This window comes from Chelonus insularis, unplaced genomic scaffold, assembly GCF_013357705.1.
Source record: "Chelonus insularis isolate UGA/USDA-ARS -01 unplaced genomic scaffold, ASM1335770v1 contig_41_pilon, whole genome shotgun sequence".
Classification (NCBI taxonomy): domain Eukaryota; kingdom Metazoa; phylum Arthropoda; class Insecta; order Hymenoptera; family Braconidae; genus Chelonus; species Chelonus insularis.
Window position 1 is genome coordinate 1,021,081 of NW_023276571.1, and position 23,379 is coordinate 1,044,459.

A 23,379-nucleotide genomic window follows, 5' to 3' on the forward strand; every position below is an offset into this window, starting at 1 on the left:
ATAATAATTTATTTATTCAATATGCATCTAACGTACTATCAATGTAACGTAAATAAAACAAATGCATCCTTTGACATAATGTTGATGCATATATCAAAAAATTCATTCATGCATCTTCAAATTTATAATTTTACTCATGATTTAACTGCAACTGGTGTACACTTCGTATGAACGTGTTTTAATAAATGGCTATGTATTAAAATTGCCATAAAATTTCAACCATTATTTTCAATCATGGTATGCAAATAATGAATTTCTATTTGGGTTCTTACTGAGACTTCATAGATCTTAAAAAAATTAAACATTAGAATAAATCAATACTCATATAATTTTTATATTTAAAATAATCGAGCACAATTAAAATGTATGTTTTCAATGAATTATATTTAGGAACCATCAGAACTTTATGTATAAAAACGTTACCATGTTAATTACAAAAAAATATTCAATTGCGATTATTCAAAATTTTGATTTTATTTGTTGAAAAAAATATCACTTGTTCACAGTAAAAATTTTAAATTAATTTTATATGAAATGATATCTTCTGTATGCCATAATATTGAAGGAAAAAATGCTTTAATTATCATTCTATTTTATAATTCTTTATAAATTGAAGCATAGAGTGAATAGCAGTGATATACTTGTAGAATAATAATTTCAATGCTGATAATAACAATCACGATCATAATCAATTAAAAACGATGAATCACCAGTAATAAAATCCACCAACGCAAAAAATGATTGATAATACTAATTATTTAGTGTTTGAAAATATATGGCATTGTTGTAGGATCATAATTGATTCATCAATAAACCAGTTCGTTGTAACTGAATTTTATAATTAAAATGAATCAAAACATTGTTTGAAGCGAGTTATTGTGAACGTGGTGGTTATATTATTGAAGAGTTACAAATTGAGTTTTCCATCATAATGAATTGTTGATGATTAAACAGCGTAGAAAAAATATAATGAAGAGCAAGAAAATAGCAATTAACAATTGGCTTGTGCAAAAATATATCCACAATATTAATTAACACTCTGCATAATAATGAACTGAGTGGTACTCATGCCAGGGCGTTTATACGAGTGCTTGAAATTTCCACGCGAATGACAGCGCAATTGAATGCAAGAGCAAGTATAAAGGAAAATAAAACAAAAATGAAAGAAAAAAAAACAGTTAGGGAGGTATATACGAAAAGAAGGTGCACGCGCAGACAGACAAGGAAGGAAGGAAGGAAGAACCCACGGGCAACTTGCTCAGAGAAGTAATGCAATAATTACTCGGGCGGAAGTAATAAAATTAATCTCCACAAAGCTGCTTGCGCATACTCGTGAAGGCCCTCTTCTTCCTCAGCCCACAGTTCACCCTCTTGGCTTCAGGTTTTACTCTCGTATATAAATCAAAGCCAGTTTAGCTTTTAATAATTCGGCAAGGGGCGGTTCTTCCAAAGAACCAAAGAGACATGTAGTAATTTACGCGATAACTTCATCTTTTATGTACCAAATAACCAAACAATAATTAATTTGTTAATTAATTGGCTAATAACTAAGACCAAGATGCTTTATGTGCTCAAGAAATTATCATGTCGTTATTGCTGAAATGTTTTATCATAACTCTTTCTCTCTTTAATTGTTTATTTATTTTTTTTTTTTTTAACCAGTGCAGAAACATTGTCATTGAAATATAAGATAAGTAAAGTAAAAAAATTTTTTCACTAAAATAAAGTGTAGGAATCTCCCTGGTAGCTTTTGAGGTTTTTCATGTTGAAGGAAAGGATGATGAAAATTTCAAAAGTTTAAAATATAATGGGAAGATGAAGAGAGGAAAGCTTGAGATATTGTTGAATGAGTAAGAGAAAATATTTTAGTATAAATATGGACAAAAAATTACACACCAAAATATGGTCTAAGTAATTATCAGGAAAGAGTCATTATTTTTGTTATTCAATCATCAACAATGATAGATTTGATCTAAGAAATTATTATGTACCATGGCATCAGTGCTGACAAGTCCAGTTTATTGAATATCAACTGTTTGGCCAATAGTTTGGTGTTGATTACCATCATCATCACCACCACCATCATCATCATCAAATTCTAGATAGTGAAAACTTGAAGATAAAACCTGGAAAATGGGTATCTGAATGTGTACGAAAATATTCAGAATGCTGACTTTCACACATTGTACATATTTTAATTATACTCTGGTTGATGATGAAAAGTATAAACGAAGATATGTTTGAATGACGTTCGACAAGAAGGTAGAGAGTGGAAGCAGAGCAGAGGGCGGATGCTGAGAGTGTAGGTTGAAGCCTAGGGTGAGGGCCCTCCGGCGATTAATGAGCGGTGTTTGTTGTTAATTGCTGCCACCATTAGGTTGGCATCCATCCCCTTGCACTTCTCGCTTGTGACCTAACGTCACCACCGTTGTATTATATCATATCATATCTGCACCAGCACTCACTACTGAGACTTTTGCCTTCAAGTGAGTGAAGATCTTACTCGTAAGCAGAATGAGCGCATGTTAATGATGGCCCACCTCACTTATACTTGCACTCTACTGCTCTTATCCAACGCCACTCTTGGTCTCAACTGCTACATCGTACAGTTTTTATCTTTTCCACCTCATTTGCACGTCGTCAAGTGGGTCCGGGAAAAACTGTATAAACCACTGCGCGTTTTCCCTCTTCCTCTTTTGCTCTCTTTCGCTTTCTGGACTACTCTTGAGTGTGATTCAATGTCATTCTCATCTGCAGTGCAATCTACGCGGCTTTGCCAACCTCATATGCTCTCAGTTGCCTCTTGCATCTCGGGAGACTGCATTATATGCTTTAATAGCAAAGTAAAAAAATATAAAAACGCGTGCAACCCTTTCTGCTTCATTATCGTTAGAAGAATTATGGGGGGAAAAATTTACTTTAGAAATTACTATCATGATAATGATAGTGATCTTCATCATCTTTTTTTTTGCTTGATTTTTTCATCATTTTTTTTTGTTAGACTAAATAATAATATGAATATTTTATTTGTAAAATATTAAATTATATAATATTATTGATAAGAATATATTTTATTTCTACAGGATTGAAGGAGATTCAGGAGTCTAGGAGCAATGGTAAGCTTTTGATGGAATTTTCATATAGTTTAAACAAAACAAATATACTATGAACAAGGAATATTTGTTTTTATAATGGTGATCGATAATTAAATATTTATAATTACGCTTTATTAATTGGTTTGTTGTAACCAATTCATTTCTATAATAAATACTATTCCATTGGAATAATGATTTAATAAAAATCATTGCAAAATAAAGCAAGCTTTTATGGGTAAAATTTATTAGTTTTTCAAAAAGCATCTAGTGCTCATTAAATATTAATTATGACCTTGATTTTATTAGTTAAATCCCATTGGCATGGATGCATGTTGAAATTGACATCTCTGTTTATTATTGTTTTTCATTCGAACTCATTTAGACGTAAACAAAATACGAGGAACTCGTAATTTACACGCTCTGAGGTAAATTAAAATTGATAAAGCCATGAGCAAAATTCTTCCAACCATTTCAACTTCTCAAAAAAAAATAGAAAATAAATAAAAGAAAAGAAAGAAATGTTAGAGTAAAGTTATAAGATAGTTATTCGAGCCCTCAAGGGTCAGACAGTTTACTATGCACTTTTAAGAATTTTTCCGCAAATATTTTTACTTATACTTTAGAGTTTAAGACTAATTTTGAACCAATTCTTTTTAATAAGAGTTCGTTGAAAGATGGAATTATTAATGAAAAATGATGGTACGTTTTTTCGAAATTCTATTTATAAACTCAATCATTCAATTAAAAACATAAAAATAAATTGTCTGAAGAATTTCCAACACTTTCTGAAACAATTTCATAAATTATATATTTGCAATTTAAATATGCACACATGCTAACATGTATGGAAGCTTATACATCTCAGCTTGGGCAAAATCTCTTCCAATTTCGTTTCCTTGCGGGCGAGGAAGAGTCATTTTACGAGCTGGCGAAGATGTTCCCGGGTAAGGCGTGAACGAGAGTTGACTGAGAGCCAAAATGCGACAGGACATGCAAACCGTCAAAATGAATCTTGATCACGCATCGTCTTCTTCTCTGCATGCCTCTTGTTTTGCTTTTTTATTTTATATTGGTTGCCAATTGGAACTTTGTCTGAATATATAAAAATAATTGTACCTTAGTTCTTTTACCTTTTTATCTCATTTCTTTGTTTTATTCTATTTACTTTTTTTATTTTTGTCACACCGTCTGGCATGATTTTCTTCTTCTTTTTTTTTTGTTTCCGAGTGATTTTCAACACATTTCAAATGTTGAAAGAGTCCATTTTTATGAATGCAAAATTTCCTGTAAGTGAGAAGGCGTCAAAGAATCACAGAGTATATAACTAAGGGCTGTGATCATCACGAGTTAGGGGTAACAATGTAATTTTAGATAAGCGTATCCCAAGAGACACGCATTGTATACGACCCTTCTTGCGATTGCATGCCTCCTTCCTCACTGGTAAATGCGATGTCATGAGTGTCGTATGTATATATGTACTGTGTTTCGATAAATATCACGCGTTTGTGAATGTTGATTATCTGTAAATTACAATATTGAATGTCCTGCACAATACGCCATTATCTTTTGGGAGGTACTTATTAAATATTTAATGACAATTCTTGTTTCTTTTTTGTCTTCTAAAAGCAAAAATGGATTAAACAAAGAATTATCAGGCTGCATTATTTATTGAATAAGGACTCTTCTGTTGTTCAGCAATTGGTTTATTTATTTTTCTTTTCAAGCATTACATTGCTTTACTTGTGTTTTAATTTGAGATTAATTATGATAAAATACTCTGAAATAATCTTTACTCAATACTCAAAAATTCTTATTTAGCTCATTAGATCCTTGAATAGAAGAATTGAGTCAAATTTACTCTGCAATTTAGGACAATCAGGGTACCGGGTAGCATTTTATCCTGCGAGATGATAAATGTTTATAGAGCAGAACAAGAAATATTTTATTGGTCCAATTTCTGGATAATAATAACAAGACAATATTTAAAATAGTTGCGAAAAGAATTTTTTTAAAACAACTATTTTAGATATTGTCACTCAACCATCTAGATAATCCCTACATCTATCTATAAATAGTCAATCAAAGGGGTCCGGTATTATTTTTGCAACTATAAATGTTTTCCAGTGCAGGATAATTTTTATTCAATCCATCTTATAAAAGATCTTCATGTCATAATAAATAAATGTATAAATAATTTAATTGCATGAATTAGAATGATTTGATATTATTAATAAAAATCATAACTGAATTTTTGTGGTAACTCTGAATTATAAATAATTAAATGTCAAGGATTTATAGAGTTAAATTTGATTGAAAGAATTTTTCTTTTTTCTTCAAAATGAAACTTTAGACAGTTTCAATTTTCCCTTGGCCAAAATTCCCAATAAATATTTCTACCACATTGATTTATATTTTCTAACGATGTATTATTCGTTAGAACAGATTTGGCGCGTTTCTATATGTCACTTGACGGAGGGTGTTTTATAATATTTGTGGGTGGAGTAAGAGGGAGGTAAAAAGTACTGCAGCCCTTATTCGTCTCCCTGGCAATTCTAAGCGCTCTCGTGTGGCTCCCCTCAAGAGGAATTTGGCCTCAAATTAAAAGATCTTCGGTCTAACCCCTATGGATAAAATCCCAGCCACAAAGTATTGGGGTGGGTGTGCTTTTTCTTTTTTTTTTTTCAACCTCTTCACCACTTGTATATAACGCCGATACGATGAAATTCTTCTGATCGCTCTCGTCATCTTCAGACGAAATCTAACGATAAATACACATATTGCAGTTTTAATTAAAAAAAAATTGGAAATCACAAATCCTCTTTTTTATTTTAACAGTCCTGATGATTGCATCAAAATTATTCTGAAGTGATATGTTTTAAGCTCAATGCATTAAATTAAAATATTCAGAGTAAAATTGCAAGCATGTTTAAGAGGAAAAATAATCATGATAAAATTAATAGGTTTTATTTTAAAATAAAAAAAAAGAAAAAAATTGTTTTTTTATTATTACTTGATGAAAAAAAAATTTAATATTAAATTTAATTAATTTTGTGAATGAAATTATGTAACTTTTAGTTTGAAAAATGATTGATAACTAGAAGTAATAAATGCAATAATGAAAGTTGGTGAGATTCAGTGTAAAGGGAAGATATCATACACACAAAAGTGTAACACGTTGACAAGTATTACGGTTGGATGATCAAGAATTTTAATTTGCGGTCAGAAGGGTAGACTGCTAAAATAGGGAGATATATCGAAAGTATACCCTTCATTTACAGGGAGGAGAGAATAGAAAACCTTAAATTGTAGGGTGAAAAAACTGATTTCATGTGGTCTAAGTCAATAGTATTTTATTGCTGGTAATATTGGTAAATAAAAACAGATAGATGCTTTGAATAAATCACATTTATCTTGACAGAAAAAAAAAATTTATTATATAATACCTAGCAAATATAACATGCTAATCATATCAATTAAGAGATTTAGATTAATTTTTTTAATACAGTAGAATTTACAAATGGGTTTTATGATTATTAATTATTATTTTTTTTTTAATAAACACGATTATTTTTAATAAAAAAATCAATTAATCGTTTAGAACTTAAGCTATTAAATACCTTATAGTTTTGTATAATAAATTTTAAATTAAATTAAATTTTATTCCATTTATTTTCATAATTAATTTAATTTTCATTAATTATCAAGAGAAAATAATCAATTGACATGGGAATAAGATTGCATGAGATGTTGAGAAAAAGAATGAAATTAAATTTATGTAATAATTTTAAAAAAAGTAGTTTATGTAAGTGTTGGGTATGAAAAATATAGAGGTCGTGAGGTGTGAATGAAAATACCGTAGCAATTGATATAGAAAGGATAAAGGTGTTGGTCCCTATGTGAATTCAGTGAATAACATACAAGTCATATATAATTGAAAGCTAGCTACTATTTTATAGGTGTATACATTCACACTTTCCCTCGTGAATTCTTGTGTTTTCCTTCTGTTCTCTAGTCTCTTGAGGTGCGTTGGTTCAACTTGAATGATTCCAACCAAGCAATTGATATGTAAAAATATTCCCTAGCATTGTAATACAACTCTTTATCGATCAATTAATGGACTTTTTGTTTATTAAAAAAAAATAATAATTGTAATTAAACATCCGGATTTATTAGCATCTCATTAGGAATTTATTATACTGACATTTGAAAGCATATTACAAGGTTTAAAAATAAATTTATGTACGTACGTATAATTGTACGTACGGACAATTATACGTAAGTACAGACATCTATTTTTAATATTGTTGAAAATTGAGGCAATATTAATAAAATATGTTTATTGATGACTTTACATGACTCTAAACAATTATATATTGTTTATAACAATAGTAATTAGTTATAAATTTAAAAAAAATAAATGGGAAGTTGGTCGTCAGGACACCAAGTGCAATCAGACCCATTTTTAAAATAATTGATCACGAAAGATGAAATAATTGTAATTTTTTAATCGAAAAGCTTTCATTATTTTTCGAAGCCAACCATTTCCGGTGAAAAAGAAAAATTAAAAAATTTTGTTCAGTGTTAAGTTTGGTAATCAAAATTGAAATAAAAATCATGTTTAATGTTCTTAACTGACGGTGCTCCTCCTTTTCAAAAGTGTATAGAAACCTAACTAAAATAAATAAATAAGTATTGGTGTCCATTGCTCGATGTCTTGCGTGTGTTGCGTGACCAAATCGAACCCTCATAACGAGTCAAATTTTCGCATCCGTCCTGTGTGTGAAACAATAAAAGATTGCGTGTGAGACGACAAAAAATTTTGGCCAGGGATGAAAGTGTCGACAAGACGATTTTTTTTGCTTCACTTATTTTTACAAAATTTGAAAAAAAAAAATTAATAAATCAAATAAAGTTAATTTAATTTGGATAAATAATGAAAAATTAGCACTCACTTTATGTATTAATTTTAATGAATTTTACTAGAAACTCAAATTTTCTTTTTTGTAAAAAAGAAATATGTATATATATATAAATAGTACTTGGTTGTAGCTTAAGGGTAGTAAGTCACTCATTGCTATTCTTTGCTGTTTCAATTTTTTTTTTTTTTTCAAGTTACTTTCTAATTACCAACTTTTTTCATAAATCACACTAATTAATTAATTAGTAGCTTGCGGCATACTCTCCTTGTTTTTCTTGATTCCAACGAGACTTTTCCTTGTCTGCTTGCAGCTCACCCTCTTTACCTTTTTTTTACTCTCTTGGAAAACCCTCGTTTCATTCTTTTGTCTTTTTTATAGAGCCCTTCTTGTATCTGAAAAGTTCCATTTAGTCTACCAACAATTTGATGATAAGTTGAAGATGTAAAATGGATTCTTTCATTATTTATGTACTGATATCAAATTATATTAGAACAATTTTTTTTCACAAAATTACCAACGAAAAAATCATTACATCTTATTATTAATAAATAATAATAATTAACACATTTAATCAAATACAGTTTTAATCATTATTTAATGATAAAATAATTCATTATTTAATTGTTTTAGTAAAAATTATAATAAAATAATATTAAGTTGCACTTTTGGTCTGCTAAAAATTCAGAAAAAATAAGCATAAAATTATATCTGTTTAAAAAAAAAAAATAATAATTGTGGTTAACCAAATTTCCTGAATTTTTTTAAAGGGTAATAATTTTCAAAAACCAGTATTAAAATTCGCTGTAAAAATGAAGGTTTAAATAACATCTGATTAGCTGATCCTTATAATTATTCTTTCAGCTGAAGTTCAAAAATAATTAACTTTTCAGATAAAATAATTGAATCAAAAAATGAACATTTTGCACTCTTTATCAAGATTAGTAATCCATCATTATTCATTTAATAAAAATGTACAAATTATAGATGCTAATTTTTTAAAGCACAATTATGTAGCATAATATGTAACTAATCACTTCGCATGTCTAGGCTTCATAAGGTATAAATGATGGTTATGATAAACAGCTCAACATAAAAGTATAAATTGTAGTCTAATTTACGTGTGAGTACAATAAAAGAAAATGACTGGTTCAAGAATATAATTTGTTATATAAAATCATTTTTATGCTTTACAAATATTTATCATTTATCTAACTGCAATACTACATTCAACTGGTTTATCTATCGTGTATCTATCATGTAGGTATTCTTGATAAGTTTGAACTCGTTCGAATATGTTTAACCACTTTTTTCTAACTTACATCTTGATTATTACAATGTCAGTTGACCAGATATCATATCAAACAATTCATTTATGACACCTAATAATGTTCAATATTTTAGGAAAAATAATAATCAAAGAACAAGAATAATTCAATTGATAACATGATTGAAATTTATTGGATTCATTTTAACAATAGAAGTATGAAAATATTGATCTTCCAACCAATAATCAAAATCTACTTCAATATATCATTTACATCAATTAAACAGCATTATATAAAAAATGTAATAAAAAATATCAGATCTTCATCAAACACTTTCTGAATGTGTGGTGTTATTCTCACAAATATTTTTGGGAGTGTCGAATAAATAAAAATTTTTTTTTTCCACCCATAATTAAATTCCATTCTCAGTATTGCTAATAATAGTTTTCTTTCTCTGAAAAATTCCATTCTTGGAATTAATAAAACTCTTATAGATCAGGATTACTCACCTGATCTACTCCAAAACGTAGTAAAAAATAGAACTCCATCAGCATCTAGATTCACACAAGCTAGAACTCCAACGGAGCATCAAAGCTGTGAACCTTTCAGGGGATGAAGGTAACACAAAATCATCAAGTCATCATGTAATGACTTGCGACTTGTCAGGTTGATGTCCAAGCTGCGGTGATATTATCCTAAGGGGCTAGTTCTCTCGTTAAAGAGCATCAAGAAGTAATAAAGGGAATCACCTTGATGCCGCACTAGCTGTGAGGAATGTTTTAGTTGTAAACTGCCTGTTATCTCTGACACTATCTCACATATAGACACTCATCAGTTGAAGGTATAAGCTTGAGGTGTTAGAGAATACATTCTCGAGATGTTTTACAACGTCTATTAGAAGAAGTCGGCCGATTATGATGATGATGATCGCTGGATCATGACGAATCTAAACGCAACGATTATTATAGTACTTTATCAATGCTATCGGCTCTTGATTATCAATTCTTGTCAATTAATTATAAATAACGGTTGTTAATATTGATCAGTGACTGACAGCTTCCAATTGTTCACTAATTATGTCTTTTATTGTAATTAGATTATTTGTTAATTTATTATTAATCACTCTAATTCTTGAAGATACTTGGATCTTTACGTTGACTTTTAGCACCTTTTTATTCAAAAAAATATTTGGATCCTCAAGTCAACACCCATTGCTACAATTTTGGATTAATTTTATTACAATTTCGAAGATAATTTAGAAACTAGACCAACTTTTAGGCTTCAATAATCATTGGAAGATGCTATTGGATCTGAATGAGCTAAACTTGATGATGATGATTATTCTTTGGTAATAAAATTTGCATCAAGATTTTATTCCTGACTTAATTCGAAGTGAATCATGAGTGATGATGGAAATAAATAGAATGATTAATGTTTAGAGTAACAAGTCTTACTTTTAATTTTAAAATTAAAAGATAATCTGAATGAAAATAATTTCATGAGGTTTTTTTTTGTTAATGAGTATTGATTAATCTACATTGAGAAAAAAATCAATTTTTTATTTGAAAATATATTCTTTTTCTTTATAAAACTAATAATACTAGATTTCTAGAATTAATTTCCAGAAGTCTTTTTTATTTACATAAAATTTTTTTCTTAATGTATCTGTTCACTGAATCAATATTCAAATATTTGCTGAAAATTTTTAGTGTGAACTGGGGAAAGTCAAGGGATCAGGCATGTTTGTTGTGAACTACATCCATCGTTTATTCCATGACAATGATTCTCTTAATTATAGTGTTTTTTTGGGTACAATTGAACAAGTGCAGTATTACAGAGTATCCCTACTAAGACGTGCTCCATTACTTCCATTTATTTATTTTAGGAAAATCTTTATTATTTACATTGGAATAATTTACATTCTGTAGAATCATCATCAATAATTGACACACAGATGCAATTCGAAAAATTCACTCGATCATTTTTTCCTTGCTTTCATTCATTATTTATTCGTTTTATAGAAAATACAAAGCAAAATAAAGCTTGCGAATTTATTGAGTTTTCGCATTTATTTATTGCATTACATTATTTCCTTTTTACATCATTATTTTTTTTTTTTTTTGGCTTTATTTTGCTCTTTATTCTCTTTCGACTTTTATTTATACTTTCTTGTAATACAGAACAAAACAATATTTACAGAAAAAATTGTATTTATTGTTAATGCTATATATATTTAATTGAATAATAATTTTTTTTTTGCCCTGTGTCTCTTTTTATTCTTACTTTCTTGTATAAAACTTGGAGCAATTTTATTTATCAGGTGGATAAAATCAATCTACTTATTAATAACAATAATTTAATTTGTTTTAAAGTTTATTTACATTTTAAATTATTTTTGAAAAATAGTTAAACATTTTTAATTTTTCTTTTTTTTAAAAAAAAAGATCTTAAGGTAGTTTTAGCACTTACCAATTATCTTCAGGAAAGCAAGATTTTTTAGTATAATATTCTTTAGATTGGTGTGAATAATTTCAAAAAAAAAAAAATTGACTTATCAATCAATTCAATCATATATCAAATCAGATATAAATAATTTTATTAAGAAAAATTGAAAAATCACACATTTTACATTAGTTTACACTACAAATCCGGGGAAATGCAAATGTTTAGTAATAAAACACTTAAAGTATTTAATTATTAAACACTTGGATTTGCAGTGTACGAATTAAATTCGAAAATTAATTGTTAATTTTAGAAAATTAATAGAAAGAAGATTTTTTTTTGTTATACATTAGTTTTTAATTTTAATCCTCTTTTAACCCTGTTTTTATTCATGTTTAAAACCTGCTCCTACATGCTAGAACTACCTTAAAACATTTCTAATAATTTCTGCTATTTATTTATACATTAAAAATAATCTCAAAAATAAAAATGATTGCTCCCAAAGCCAATTTAATAAACAAAAGTGTTATCTAAAATTTTTCCAGCTTTTCAATCAATTTTAACGAGTATCCTCTTGCCAACAATGCCGTGATTTTTAGTTATTGAAATATTCAAGTAGCCTGACTTTATCCTGACATTTTTCTCGTATAATTTCTTAGTTTCCATTTAGCCCCGTGTTTCTCAAAACCACAAAAGAATTTTCGGTGCTTCTGTATCTCTCCTTTCTTGAGATATCCCGTTGGGTACACGTGGGTGTTCTCGAATAAGCCCCACGCTGCGCTCTTCGCAGACGATAAAGATCATGCGCTCACGTAAAAGCATGCGACGCGTATTCCGGGAGCGTACGCTTTCCTTCTGGAATTATTAACGAGCCGATCGTCTCTTTTGCTGTGTTATACTGTACAAACGTATCTTATACAGGTTAGAAAAATTGTTTTTGGGATACGAGTCAGGTGCATCCGTTCATATATAACTCTTTATTAATAAATAAATTAAAAGAAAAAAAAATATATTTATGTATATTCAAACCGGAAGTTATACAGCTCGTCTTATTTCTTCTTTTCTTTTTCATTCATACAACAACCACACATTTTACAATTATTTATCACATTATTTCACTCGTTCTCTCCTTCTTATTTCCATTTATAATTCAAAATCCTACGAAATTTAACGATTTTAATATCAACGAATTTTACTTAGTTATAATACAATAATTGTAATAATAATAATAATAAGGGATAAAAATAATGATAATAATAATAATTACAATAATGATGATAAATGCGAGGTTTCATCTCGCTTTGAGGTTAGATTTTATTAACACAGTAGGATCCACTAGGCTATCGTTTTGGTCGTCGATTGGCGGGTCAAATGAGGATACTTGAGACCAAGAGCTGAATGATGACGGCGACGGGATTTAAGGATCCATTTTGGTGTACGAATGCGTAGGCAGTAGTTTGTGGTCTTTCTTCGTGTATTCTTTCGTCTTGTATGCAGTTTAGGGTGACGATCTCGAGGGAAATTGGCGCGTGCATGTATTAACGTATTCGTACCTGAAACCAAATAAATAAAACAACAATTAATCATCAATAATTTTGTCCATTTCATTACTTATTATTAATTAAAAAGTGCTTTTTAGCATTTAAATCATTTCTAATCCAGTCAACATGCAGCATCTGATTGCATTTGTGAGCAACTTTTTCGTAATCAGGACAGTTTTTAATTTTAAGACGGAAAAATACTCATTATAGAACATAAAAAAATTGTGCCCAAAACCGGAAACGGGCATTTGGTGTTTTTTATGTATTTTTCTGTTCCCACGTATCTGAGCGAGACAGCACTATACGCAGTGCCACAAGCTAGAAAAAGACATCACTAGTTAAAACGGAAGCAATGCATTTCTTATGGGAAAAGTTGATTTTTTTTACTAATTATTAATTTATTCGAACTAAAAATATAATATATTGTTTATTTAGCTTTTCTTGGATGAATAGTAATAATATTAATTGAAATTTAATATCACTTGTAAGAAAATGTTGATTTTAATTTCTCTAAATAATTATTGAATATATTAAAGCAAAGTTAAAAATAAACAATCAAAATAAAATTCAAGAATTGGAGTTAATGATTATCACTAAGAGTCATTTTTTAAGTTTTTATAAGATTTCTTTAAAGTAGAAAAGTAATAAAGACCTTAAAAATTATCTAAAGATCATTTTAGAAATTTTATTATTATCGGATTTACTTTAAATAATAATTAAAAATATTTACTGATCAATCTAGAGTTTTCAATGTAAAAAATTTCTTTAATCCCAGTAATGAAATTTCATGAGACTTTTTTTATCTAAATCATATTTCTTCAATTCATTTAGTTACGAGTGTCTCGTTACTGTATCCTGCTTATACTTGCATCCGTCCTCGGATTCAGACACTTTCTTTCCTCTTCTCACTTCCAGATCTCTGTTTAGTTGGTCCAAGGAAGATCGTTGATCCGCGGGTGGCCAGAGAGTATACGTGGGCTTGGTAGAAACCGACTCCAACGTACCTCTTACCGCATTAATAACACTGGTAGCTGCTCATATGTTAAACGTCCACCCTGTTACCTTTTCTCCGTTGCTACCTACAGCGTTGCACACTACTCCAACGACTTTTTTAGTACCACGTTTAGTGCTTTATCCCATTCCCTGACATTTCTAGATTTTTTTTACGATCAAATTCTACATAATCGGTGTTGAATGTACTTAGGGTATATACGTGATACAGAATTTCATGTACTTCACTTCGTGATCGTTTAGATGCTGGGAATATTCTATTTATTGCTATCATTTGTACACTTCGTGGTAACTGAGAAATCATGCTTAAGATAGGAAGGAAAACAAGATTTTGAAAAATAATATTTTATTAAGAATGGTCTCGATTTTTCATTATTTTGCTATTGTGATGTAATTACTCAACATATTTAGATCATTCCCATAGATTTATTTTATTTTATTCAAAATATAATGTGAATTAAATTATCAATTACTTTATTTAATTGGAACAATAAATTATTAATAATTAATTATGATATGTAATTTCAAATAATCAAATGATGGGAAATAAAAAATTTAAATTTTCTATCATATTAACAAAACTGAGGTTAAAAATGAATTTTATAAAATTTAATTTGAACCTCAGAAATGTACCAATGCCATATAAACAATGTTCTAAAAATGCATGATTACAATGATCACCAAAATGAGGTTCCTTAGATCAGTCTAAGACATCAAAATCATCAATGATGTTGATGATTCCCACAATGGAATTAAAATAGCAATTGGAACATCAAAAGAATCGAAGATTTTAAAGTTGAAACTGAATGTTAAAAATAGTCTCAAGCTCTTTAATATCACTGAAAATACTTCTACTAAAATTTGGAATACTTTTCTGGTTTATTTTTTCATTTGAACCATAATCTCTTGAACCAAACCAATGATAAACTGATCATTCATTTAATTAGTGATACAGTGCACTCCAAAAGTTAGTTGAAATATTCAGGTAAACATTCTCAAGTATTCTCTCTCTCTCTTACTTATAAAGTAAGTTATTTAATATCTTTGTTTCTTCCACTACTTTACAACATAATAATCAGCAAAATATGCAAATAAATTCGATACCTTATACTACATTCATTTCTATCAACCAACTCCATGCAAGCATCTATATTTCCCATCGACTATAACTTCATTTTCATAAAGTTTGCGGCATCTTGAGGTCAATGTATCAAATAGAATATCACTATTTCCTATCTAGCATCTGAGCGGTTATTAACGGGTTTGGTGTTCAAGTGAACAAGCATGTAGGTGTAACACCCCTGTAGGTACGTAAGCAAGATAGCCGTTGGCCCGATGGAGACTACTGTACACCCCAGGATATCGTGCACCTTCATGTATCACTCTAACGAGCCGAGGATCGCGTGCCGATCTGTGTTAAGGATTTATAATCTAGTATAGCTGTACGTTCAATCTGCTCTTGGCTTCTGTATATGTACCACTTCCATGACCTTCGTGGCAGGAAATAGATAACAGGTTTTTTAGTCCATCATTTTGATTACAAAGTAACTCATTTAGTTATTATGCTCTTTTTTATCGTGCTAGGTACTTCAAAAAAAAGGGGATGATTATTTTTCAGCAACGTTGTTCAATGATGGTTGGTTCTTTATTCGTGACTGAGTTCTTTCGTTGGAATATTCGATGCAATGTGAATTTCTGGATAGAAAAATGTGCATTCAATAATTTTAAATATTTATTTAAAAATAAACAGAGTGACAAATGGAAAGTTGCCTAAAGTAATCATTCATAATTTAAAAATGAGTCCAGAGAAACAAATAATAAAAATACATATTAAATCAGTGAAGTGTTTATTTTCATTTGAAATTGGTTCCAGTTGAATTGAACATTTTTAACAGATACATATTGAGTTTTTAAAAAAAATTGACAAAACCTGACTAGGGAATAAATACTACTGTTGAACATATTCGATTCAACTGGAACCAATTTCAAATAGAAACGACCATTTCACTGATTTCATATGTATTTTGATTATTTGTTTCCCTGTATTTATTTCAAAATTATGAATGATTACTTTAGGCAGCTTTCCATTTGTCATCCTGGATGTTTTTGATAAAAGTGAATATTCTTTTTTATTTATGACCTGGAACAGGATGATGACTATCTCAAGTTAAAAAATAAAGTTCGGAATAATTAGTGACACCTAAAGACTGATATTAAATGCAAGATTTTCATCAAAAATTTTAATGCACCCTTGAATTATGATGACAAGATCGGAAATAAATATCATGAAGACAAAAATGAACGAAAATGATGGGAATTTAGACGACATTGTCCTGAAGAATATTTTCCCCTCTTATTCTGCAATATTAAGTTGATCAAAATAGAGACGAATGCAAGTTTAGGGTGAAAAAGAGTGGGCGGATCTAGGTCTAAGGGAGAGATAAAGAACAAGACTCGAAAGACCAATCCAGTTGCTGTTGGTCGCGTCGTTGATTACGAGAAGCAAAGTCGCTAAAGCGACTCGCTGACTGGATAGATTGAGATGGTCTTATACTCTCTTTTATCCTTTTTTGCATCCTTCTTCTCTTACTACACTTTTCGCTCTTCGTCACGATTCTCTCTCCAGATGTGTATGGAGTCGAGACCCCATTCCCTTCCTCCATCCACGCAAGATGCACGGCCTCAAATGTCCCCTCGACGGGGACCAAGAGCCACTTTGAAGATACGATCTTGAAACAAATTGCAAGTCCTGCTGCGATGTCTCTCTCTTCTCTTTCATTTTACTCCCAACTTGTTCTTCCAGCTCCAATCTATTTTTTACCTCTTATCTAAACGCAGTCTGATTCGCTCGCTGCTTAAATGATGATACTTTTTTTATGTTTTGTATTATTATCATCTACAGAATATTGAAGCTAAATTAGTTAGTTACGAGTTTTAAGCGTTACATTATTCTTAATAATATTTGTTCATCACTGATAGTTGTAAGTGATCAATTTTACATTTATTATAGTCACTGTTTTCCAATCAAGATAATTAAGTCAAGGACAATTAAATTTATTTAATAATGATTATTTTTTTTTTATTTTTAATCCTCAAACTTGCTTTGGTGTACTGATAAATTTTTTTTCTTGCACATAAATGCATTTTATTATTTAAAAAATATACGAATTTAACTCTGAAAATTAATCAATTAAAATGAAGTAATGAATTGATTTTATTTGAAAAAAATTAAAGACAGTTGGAAAAAAATGGCAATAACAGAGACTTTTATTTTATAACATAAAGTTATAGCATCAAGCTATGAAACCATATTGTACAATAACAAAGATGACTTATAACAGTGCTTTGATGTCACCGAGGGAGCTAAAAATTGCGAGACCATAGAGAGCATATATGTAATCTCTCAATACGACAACTCATGTTATGTATACAGTCCTAACTAACTCAGATCGAACTAAATTTTCTCTCAACAGCCACAGTGTGTTGCTTGTTTCACACTTTTTCTCACTTTTCATTTCATTTTGGCCTGAAGCCTTTCAAGATTTGCAGAAACCTTACACACATAAAATACTGCTAGAAACAATATCAGACATTGTGTAAACGTGAGAATGTAATTGTTTTTCATTCCTCTACCATTATATTCACTTTATGAGTCATGAAATAATGGTGTAGATTAAAAATTCGTTCATAATTTAATAAAAACTAATTTCTAGATAAAAGATATTATAATATAATTTTCAACCCCTAAGGGTGGTGCATAAAATAAATTTATTCATTTTAATAATGAAATAAAAATTATCTCAAGGAAGAAATAAATTGGATAACAAGGTTTTTGAGCTTTAAAAAAATACAAAAAATAAAAAAGAGCCTAATTTGTAGAAGGAAAATAATAAAAAGAATAAATCTCCCAAAGAAGAAGCCACATATTGTAAAGATGATTCCCCAATCTAATTGACATAAGAAGCTTTCCATTTAATAGTTGGTGACATCAAAGGCAACCAACCCTCTAGAATGTTCACCATATATTCATACACATGACCTTTATATGCATTTTTATTATAATTATTATATTTATTTTAATAGTGATTTAATTACAAGCTTTTGACTGAGCTACAACCTCATAAGATACCTATTTTGTAATTGAAGCGCATCAGATTGGTTGCCTCATTGCAACGTCAAAGTATAAAATAAAAAAAAAGTCATCCTCCCTTTCTCTCCATGGAACATGGAATAAAGGATAAAGAAGCTCAGCTTCTGAATTGTCCGGGCGGGATCTGATTGCGAAGAACGCAGTGTGATTAGATAGCCACGACCTCGTCCAAGATTGAAACCAACCCCTATCCCCTTTACTCTCTCTCATTCTCTACAGGGATACGGAGACGTAAAAAATGCAATCGGCTCTTAGAGTAATGAAAACGTGACGTTATTCCCTCGAGCTTTTTGAGAACGTTTGATAATCTTTCTATTTTGTGACTCTTAAAGCGTTAATTGTTTCTACTGTCGTATTTTTTATGATTTTTGCATCGCAAATTGGAAGAATAACACTGATTATTTGCATCTTGATTAACTTTTTCATTCAAAAATTTAATTATTTAATAGATTTTTAACTTTAATTAATCACTTTAATAAGATCACTGCGAATTCGGGAAAGTTTTTAGTAATAAAACGTTTATAAATATGTTTAATTATTAAATAAATATGATTACATATATTTAGTAATATTTATTTAATAATAAAACACTTGAGGGTTTACAATGTTGAATGTCATAAACAAACTATAGCATTTAAGTAAACAGCAAAAAGCGTTTAAAATTCTAGTTGTGCACCAGCTTAATAATTTGTGCGCATGCGTCATAATAATTTCTCTGTACACTGTAAATCTCAGTTTTCAAGACGCAGATCTAAGTGTGTAAAAAATGACTACAATATCAATCAAATGGGTGACATCATATTTAACACACTTATCCGCATTAAAATAATGCATTTTGGAAAACTAGGATTTACAGTGGACAACCTCCAATTCTACTCTTTCAGTATTTCAACTACACTATAGTTTGTCTATGGCATTTAACAATGTAAACACTTTAAATGTTTAGTTTCTAAACACTCTTATTCACAGTGTAGAAGTCGAAACATTTGAATTTATACAGTAGGGGATATTTTTCATCCTCATTGCTAAAAAAAAGAATTAAATCATTAATTCAAAGTTTTTTGAAAAATTGTTTTTAATTATAGAGACGATTTTAGGGAATTTATGGAAGTTTTAGAATGTATAATTAAGTTAAAAGTAAGTAATTATTTATTAAATTATATAGAAAAAATCACCAGGACGGTCATATTACATATCTACAATTAATAGTTTCATACTCTTTCTCAAAAATCTTTATTATTTGCGCATAAATGGTAATAACAAATAATATTCTACTGATTTTATCTAAAACTTTTTAGCAATCTTGCATTTATTCTCTATAATCATCTATAATTATTTTAAAGTGTTATTCACATACTTCTACTCGATTCAGTTCAAGTGTCATTGTGCATTCTGCCCTGCTATTTAGAATTGTACAAAACAAATTACATATATTACCCTGTTGCCAAAAATTAGCTTGCATTGAATTGGTTAAAAATAATTCAAGTGCATTTGTGCTTTGCGTATAAATGACAAATTGACTCTGTGCATCTTGATTAAGGGATCAAAGAAGTACTTTAAATTATTTGAATTTAAATTTATTTAGAACTCTAGACATTTTTAATTTTCTTTTCAACAGTTTAAAGATTATTACACTGTAATTTGTTGAGTAGCAATTTCTGTTGAGTTTGTCTTGAAGACATACTGGTATAAATCAAGTCCATCAACTGTTCTGGAGGATGACAATACCTTTGTCGATTGGTATACAGTAACTGGCAGTTGAAATAAAATGTCATGAACCCATTTCTATCATGGTAATCATGTAAGTATCCAACATTATTTCACTGTAGTATACGTCAATAATTTTATAACTAGAATTCATCTGTCTGAATCTTATATAATTCTTGTTTTATAGGAAAACAATGGACCTTCACTAACAGGACATTGGCAAATTCATTGTTTTACATTAATATTCCCTTGGTTCTTTCTGGACCTATCTGCAGTCTTTCTAGCTAGCTTCTGGTGCAGATCCCTCTGAAACCATCGAGCCAAGCACTTTTAAATGGTCTCTCTTCGACGATAATTATTAGTAGTAAAACGAACATCTGGCCACGACATGCCGAATGAGAAATGAAGAGAAGAGAAAAACGAGGAAGAAAAAAAACTGTGACGTTGATTTGATCGTAAATTGAGTTTTCACTAAATACCTGCATTTGAATGATGAATAATTTTTAAAATATCTTTTTCGTTTTTTTCTTTCATTTAATGGCGTTCCTGTCCTATTCTGAATGATGGAAAAAAATTTCTTTTTAGCAAAAAAAAAACATGGTTAAACGAGTTTGCACAATTAATGTTAGCGTTTATTACAGTTTTAGAATGATTATTTATTCAATTTTGTTGATGAAATACTTTTTTTGTAATCAATGAATATATAATTATTAACTACCTGGTAACATCTATAGATATTGTCAAATAAATCTATGTCTCCATCTATCTATATCTTGATAGACAGACGAAGGAATTTGTTGTTAGCAATGCTTGATTTATTTATTTATGTTAATTTACGAATGAGACTAGAGCATATTAGAAGTCTTTCTTCAATTATAGAAGCTTTCCTGTCATTTTTAATAAACTTTTAGCCCCTTTTAATCATTTCTCGTGTCATTATTATGCAATATTTTTAATCTAGAAATTCTTTATTTTTTATTAAAATACCAATCTTCATCTTCTCATTAAATTTGTTAAATATTTTTTAAATAAAATAATGAAAATATTTTTAATAAAGAAATTTAAAGTTTAAAAAAACTCGAGAATGCAAGTTCTGATACTGAATACTTTAGTTGGAATTTAAATAAAAAATTGAAGATAAAAAAAATATTTTCAAGAACTCGAAGATAAAAATAGTGTTAGATGAAGAATTAAAAGAAATTAAATAATAAAAAACTTTAAAATGTTGTTGGAGAATTTTTTTTAAACCTTTATCGATTGTTTATGATATGAAAGAAAAAATTTCATGAAATTTTATTGCTCATTTTGATTCGCAAAATCGTCTCGCATGAAACGACTTAAAATCGAGGATGTGTATCAGTGATAGAGGTGTATAGGGCGTAGCATATAGCAATGAAAAATTTCAGCGTGAAGGATGACTTAGCGAGAACGTGAAGACACTCACTGCTGCAGCCGTTCAATTTCTGGCGTCAATTAAAAAGTGACGCGGACCGAGAAAAATCGGTAATTAAGGGAGTGGTACCACCAGCTATGCCATCTGGCTAAAGTCTCTACTACCCCTTTTCTATTCCCTCTATCATTTTAACTTTATCAACTTTATATCTTGATGGCAGTGATAGCTTGATAGCTTATCGCTCATACACTTCTCGTACAACTGTCTAGCTTTGATTGATTAGTAAATATTCCATGATTTATATCGACTTTAAGAAACTCGTGTGTACTACCGTATAAGTTTCATAGAATTAGTTATTATTTTATGAACCTTTTTCATTGTAAATTTATATATTTCTGTCAAAGAAACTTTTTTTTTTAAAATGTTCTATTTCTAAAGATACAATTTAACAGGCTATTTTAAATAAAAAATAAATTATGAAGTAATAATAATTATGCAAAGTAATTTTTTTTTTAATTTTCACTTTTTAAAATTATAAAAATATGACAATAAATATTCTTATTAATAATTAAAAAAAAATTCTTGATTGTTTATAAACAATTATTATTTATATTTAATTATAATATATATTGTTTGTAAAAAAAAAGATGAGTTATTTTGCTGTCTCATATTTATGCTGAAATTGAATATTTTTAATTTTTAAAGTAAATAAGAAAGCCTTTAGGTTTTTAGGGGAAACTTGAGTAAATTGAATTTCTTTAATAATTTTGATGCAACAATATGAAAAAAATAAAAAAATGAACATCAGATTAACAATGTCTCATGTCATAATGATGATAAAAAATAAATAATCCTTTGAATATTTAATTTCGGAAAAAAAAAAGAATTTTGGTGATTTTTAAGGTCAATGTTGATATCACAATTACTTAAAAGAGAATTAATGTTACAAAAAAACAATCTATAACTAAAATTTTTTCTCATAATAAAATTATTCAAGCATTAATTTCAATAACAAAAGAAAATTCATAAAAACAAATTCTCTTTTCTTTATTCATCAAATAAAAATTATTTCTTCTTCAAAAAAAAGAAGTTTTCACACCAGTCATTAAATTAATTAATTACCATCATTGTGATGCAACAAAATCCACATTAAAAACCGATTTTATTTATTCCAAGAAATAATCATCGAGCTCATCAAAATGTGATATTTTTAATGAAAGATTTATTCTCAAATTCATAATCAACGTAATAAATAATTAAATAATAGAAACTGCCAATTTGAGTGGCAGAAGTGTGTGGTGTCTCGAACTTAAGAATCTCTTCCAAGTTTTTATAGTGACGTTCCCTCCTTTTACAGGTTAACCGACTCCTCAGAAGATCGCGGCTCGCACGGGTCTGTACAAAGAATCAGTAAAGGTGAACCCGAGGAGATCTGTAAGCTCGTTACCAGCAATGACTCAACACTCTTGACACTTGATAGGATGCCTAATATACAGGTACAGGAATTTATACATATATATTTATACACATATCAGAGCTTTACTATCTTATTTTTCTTATCTCCACTTTTATTCCATTTCAAACTCCCTTATTTTTATTATTAATTAATTATTATATACAGTAATCCTATGTACTTATAACACTTGGAGAATTCTAATTATTTTCCATGATTATTTAATTATTAAATAGCATGAATAGTTTATCGGTATTGTGTTATGTTATTGAGTTGGTGAACTTGACTTTTGGATAATAAATTTATTATTTTTATCATTACTGTCGTGTAGAAAACATCAAAATGGTTATGGGAATATGACGATATAGAAAGTATGAAGAAACAAATGATTTAGCAAATAATA

General features: G+C 29.0%; 1 protein-coding gene across 5 annotated transcripts in view; it reads right to left on the reverse strand.

Annotated features, from left to right (window-relative positions):
- Positions 1-11,902: 11,902 nt before the first annotated feature.
- SoxN (SoxNeuro) overlaps positions 11,903-23,379 on the reverse strand; it is a 224,783-nt gene continuing 213,306 nt past the window's right edge. For 2 of the 5 annotated variants that reach the window (XM_035087704.1, XM_035087705.1), the window contains one exon: positions 11,903-13,274. In XM_035087704.1, the coding sequence (XP_034943595.1) occupies positions 13,220-13,274 (55 nt within the window). In that variant the 3' untranslated portion in view covers positions 11,903-13,219. The remainder of the gene's footprint in view (positions 13,275-23,379) is intronic. The other 3 variants (XR_004690633.1, XR_004690634.1, XR_004690635.1) reach the window with 2 other exon arrangements.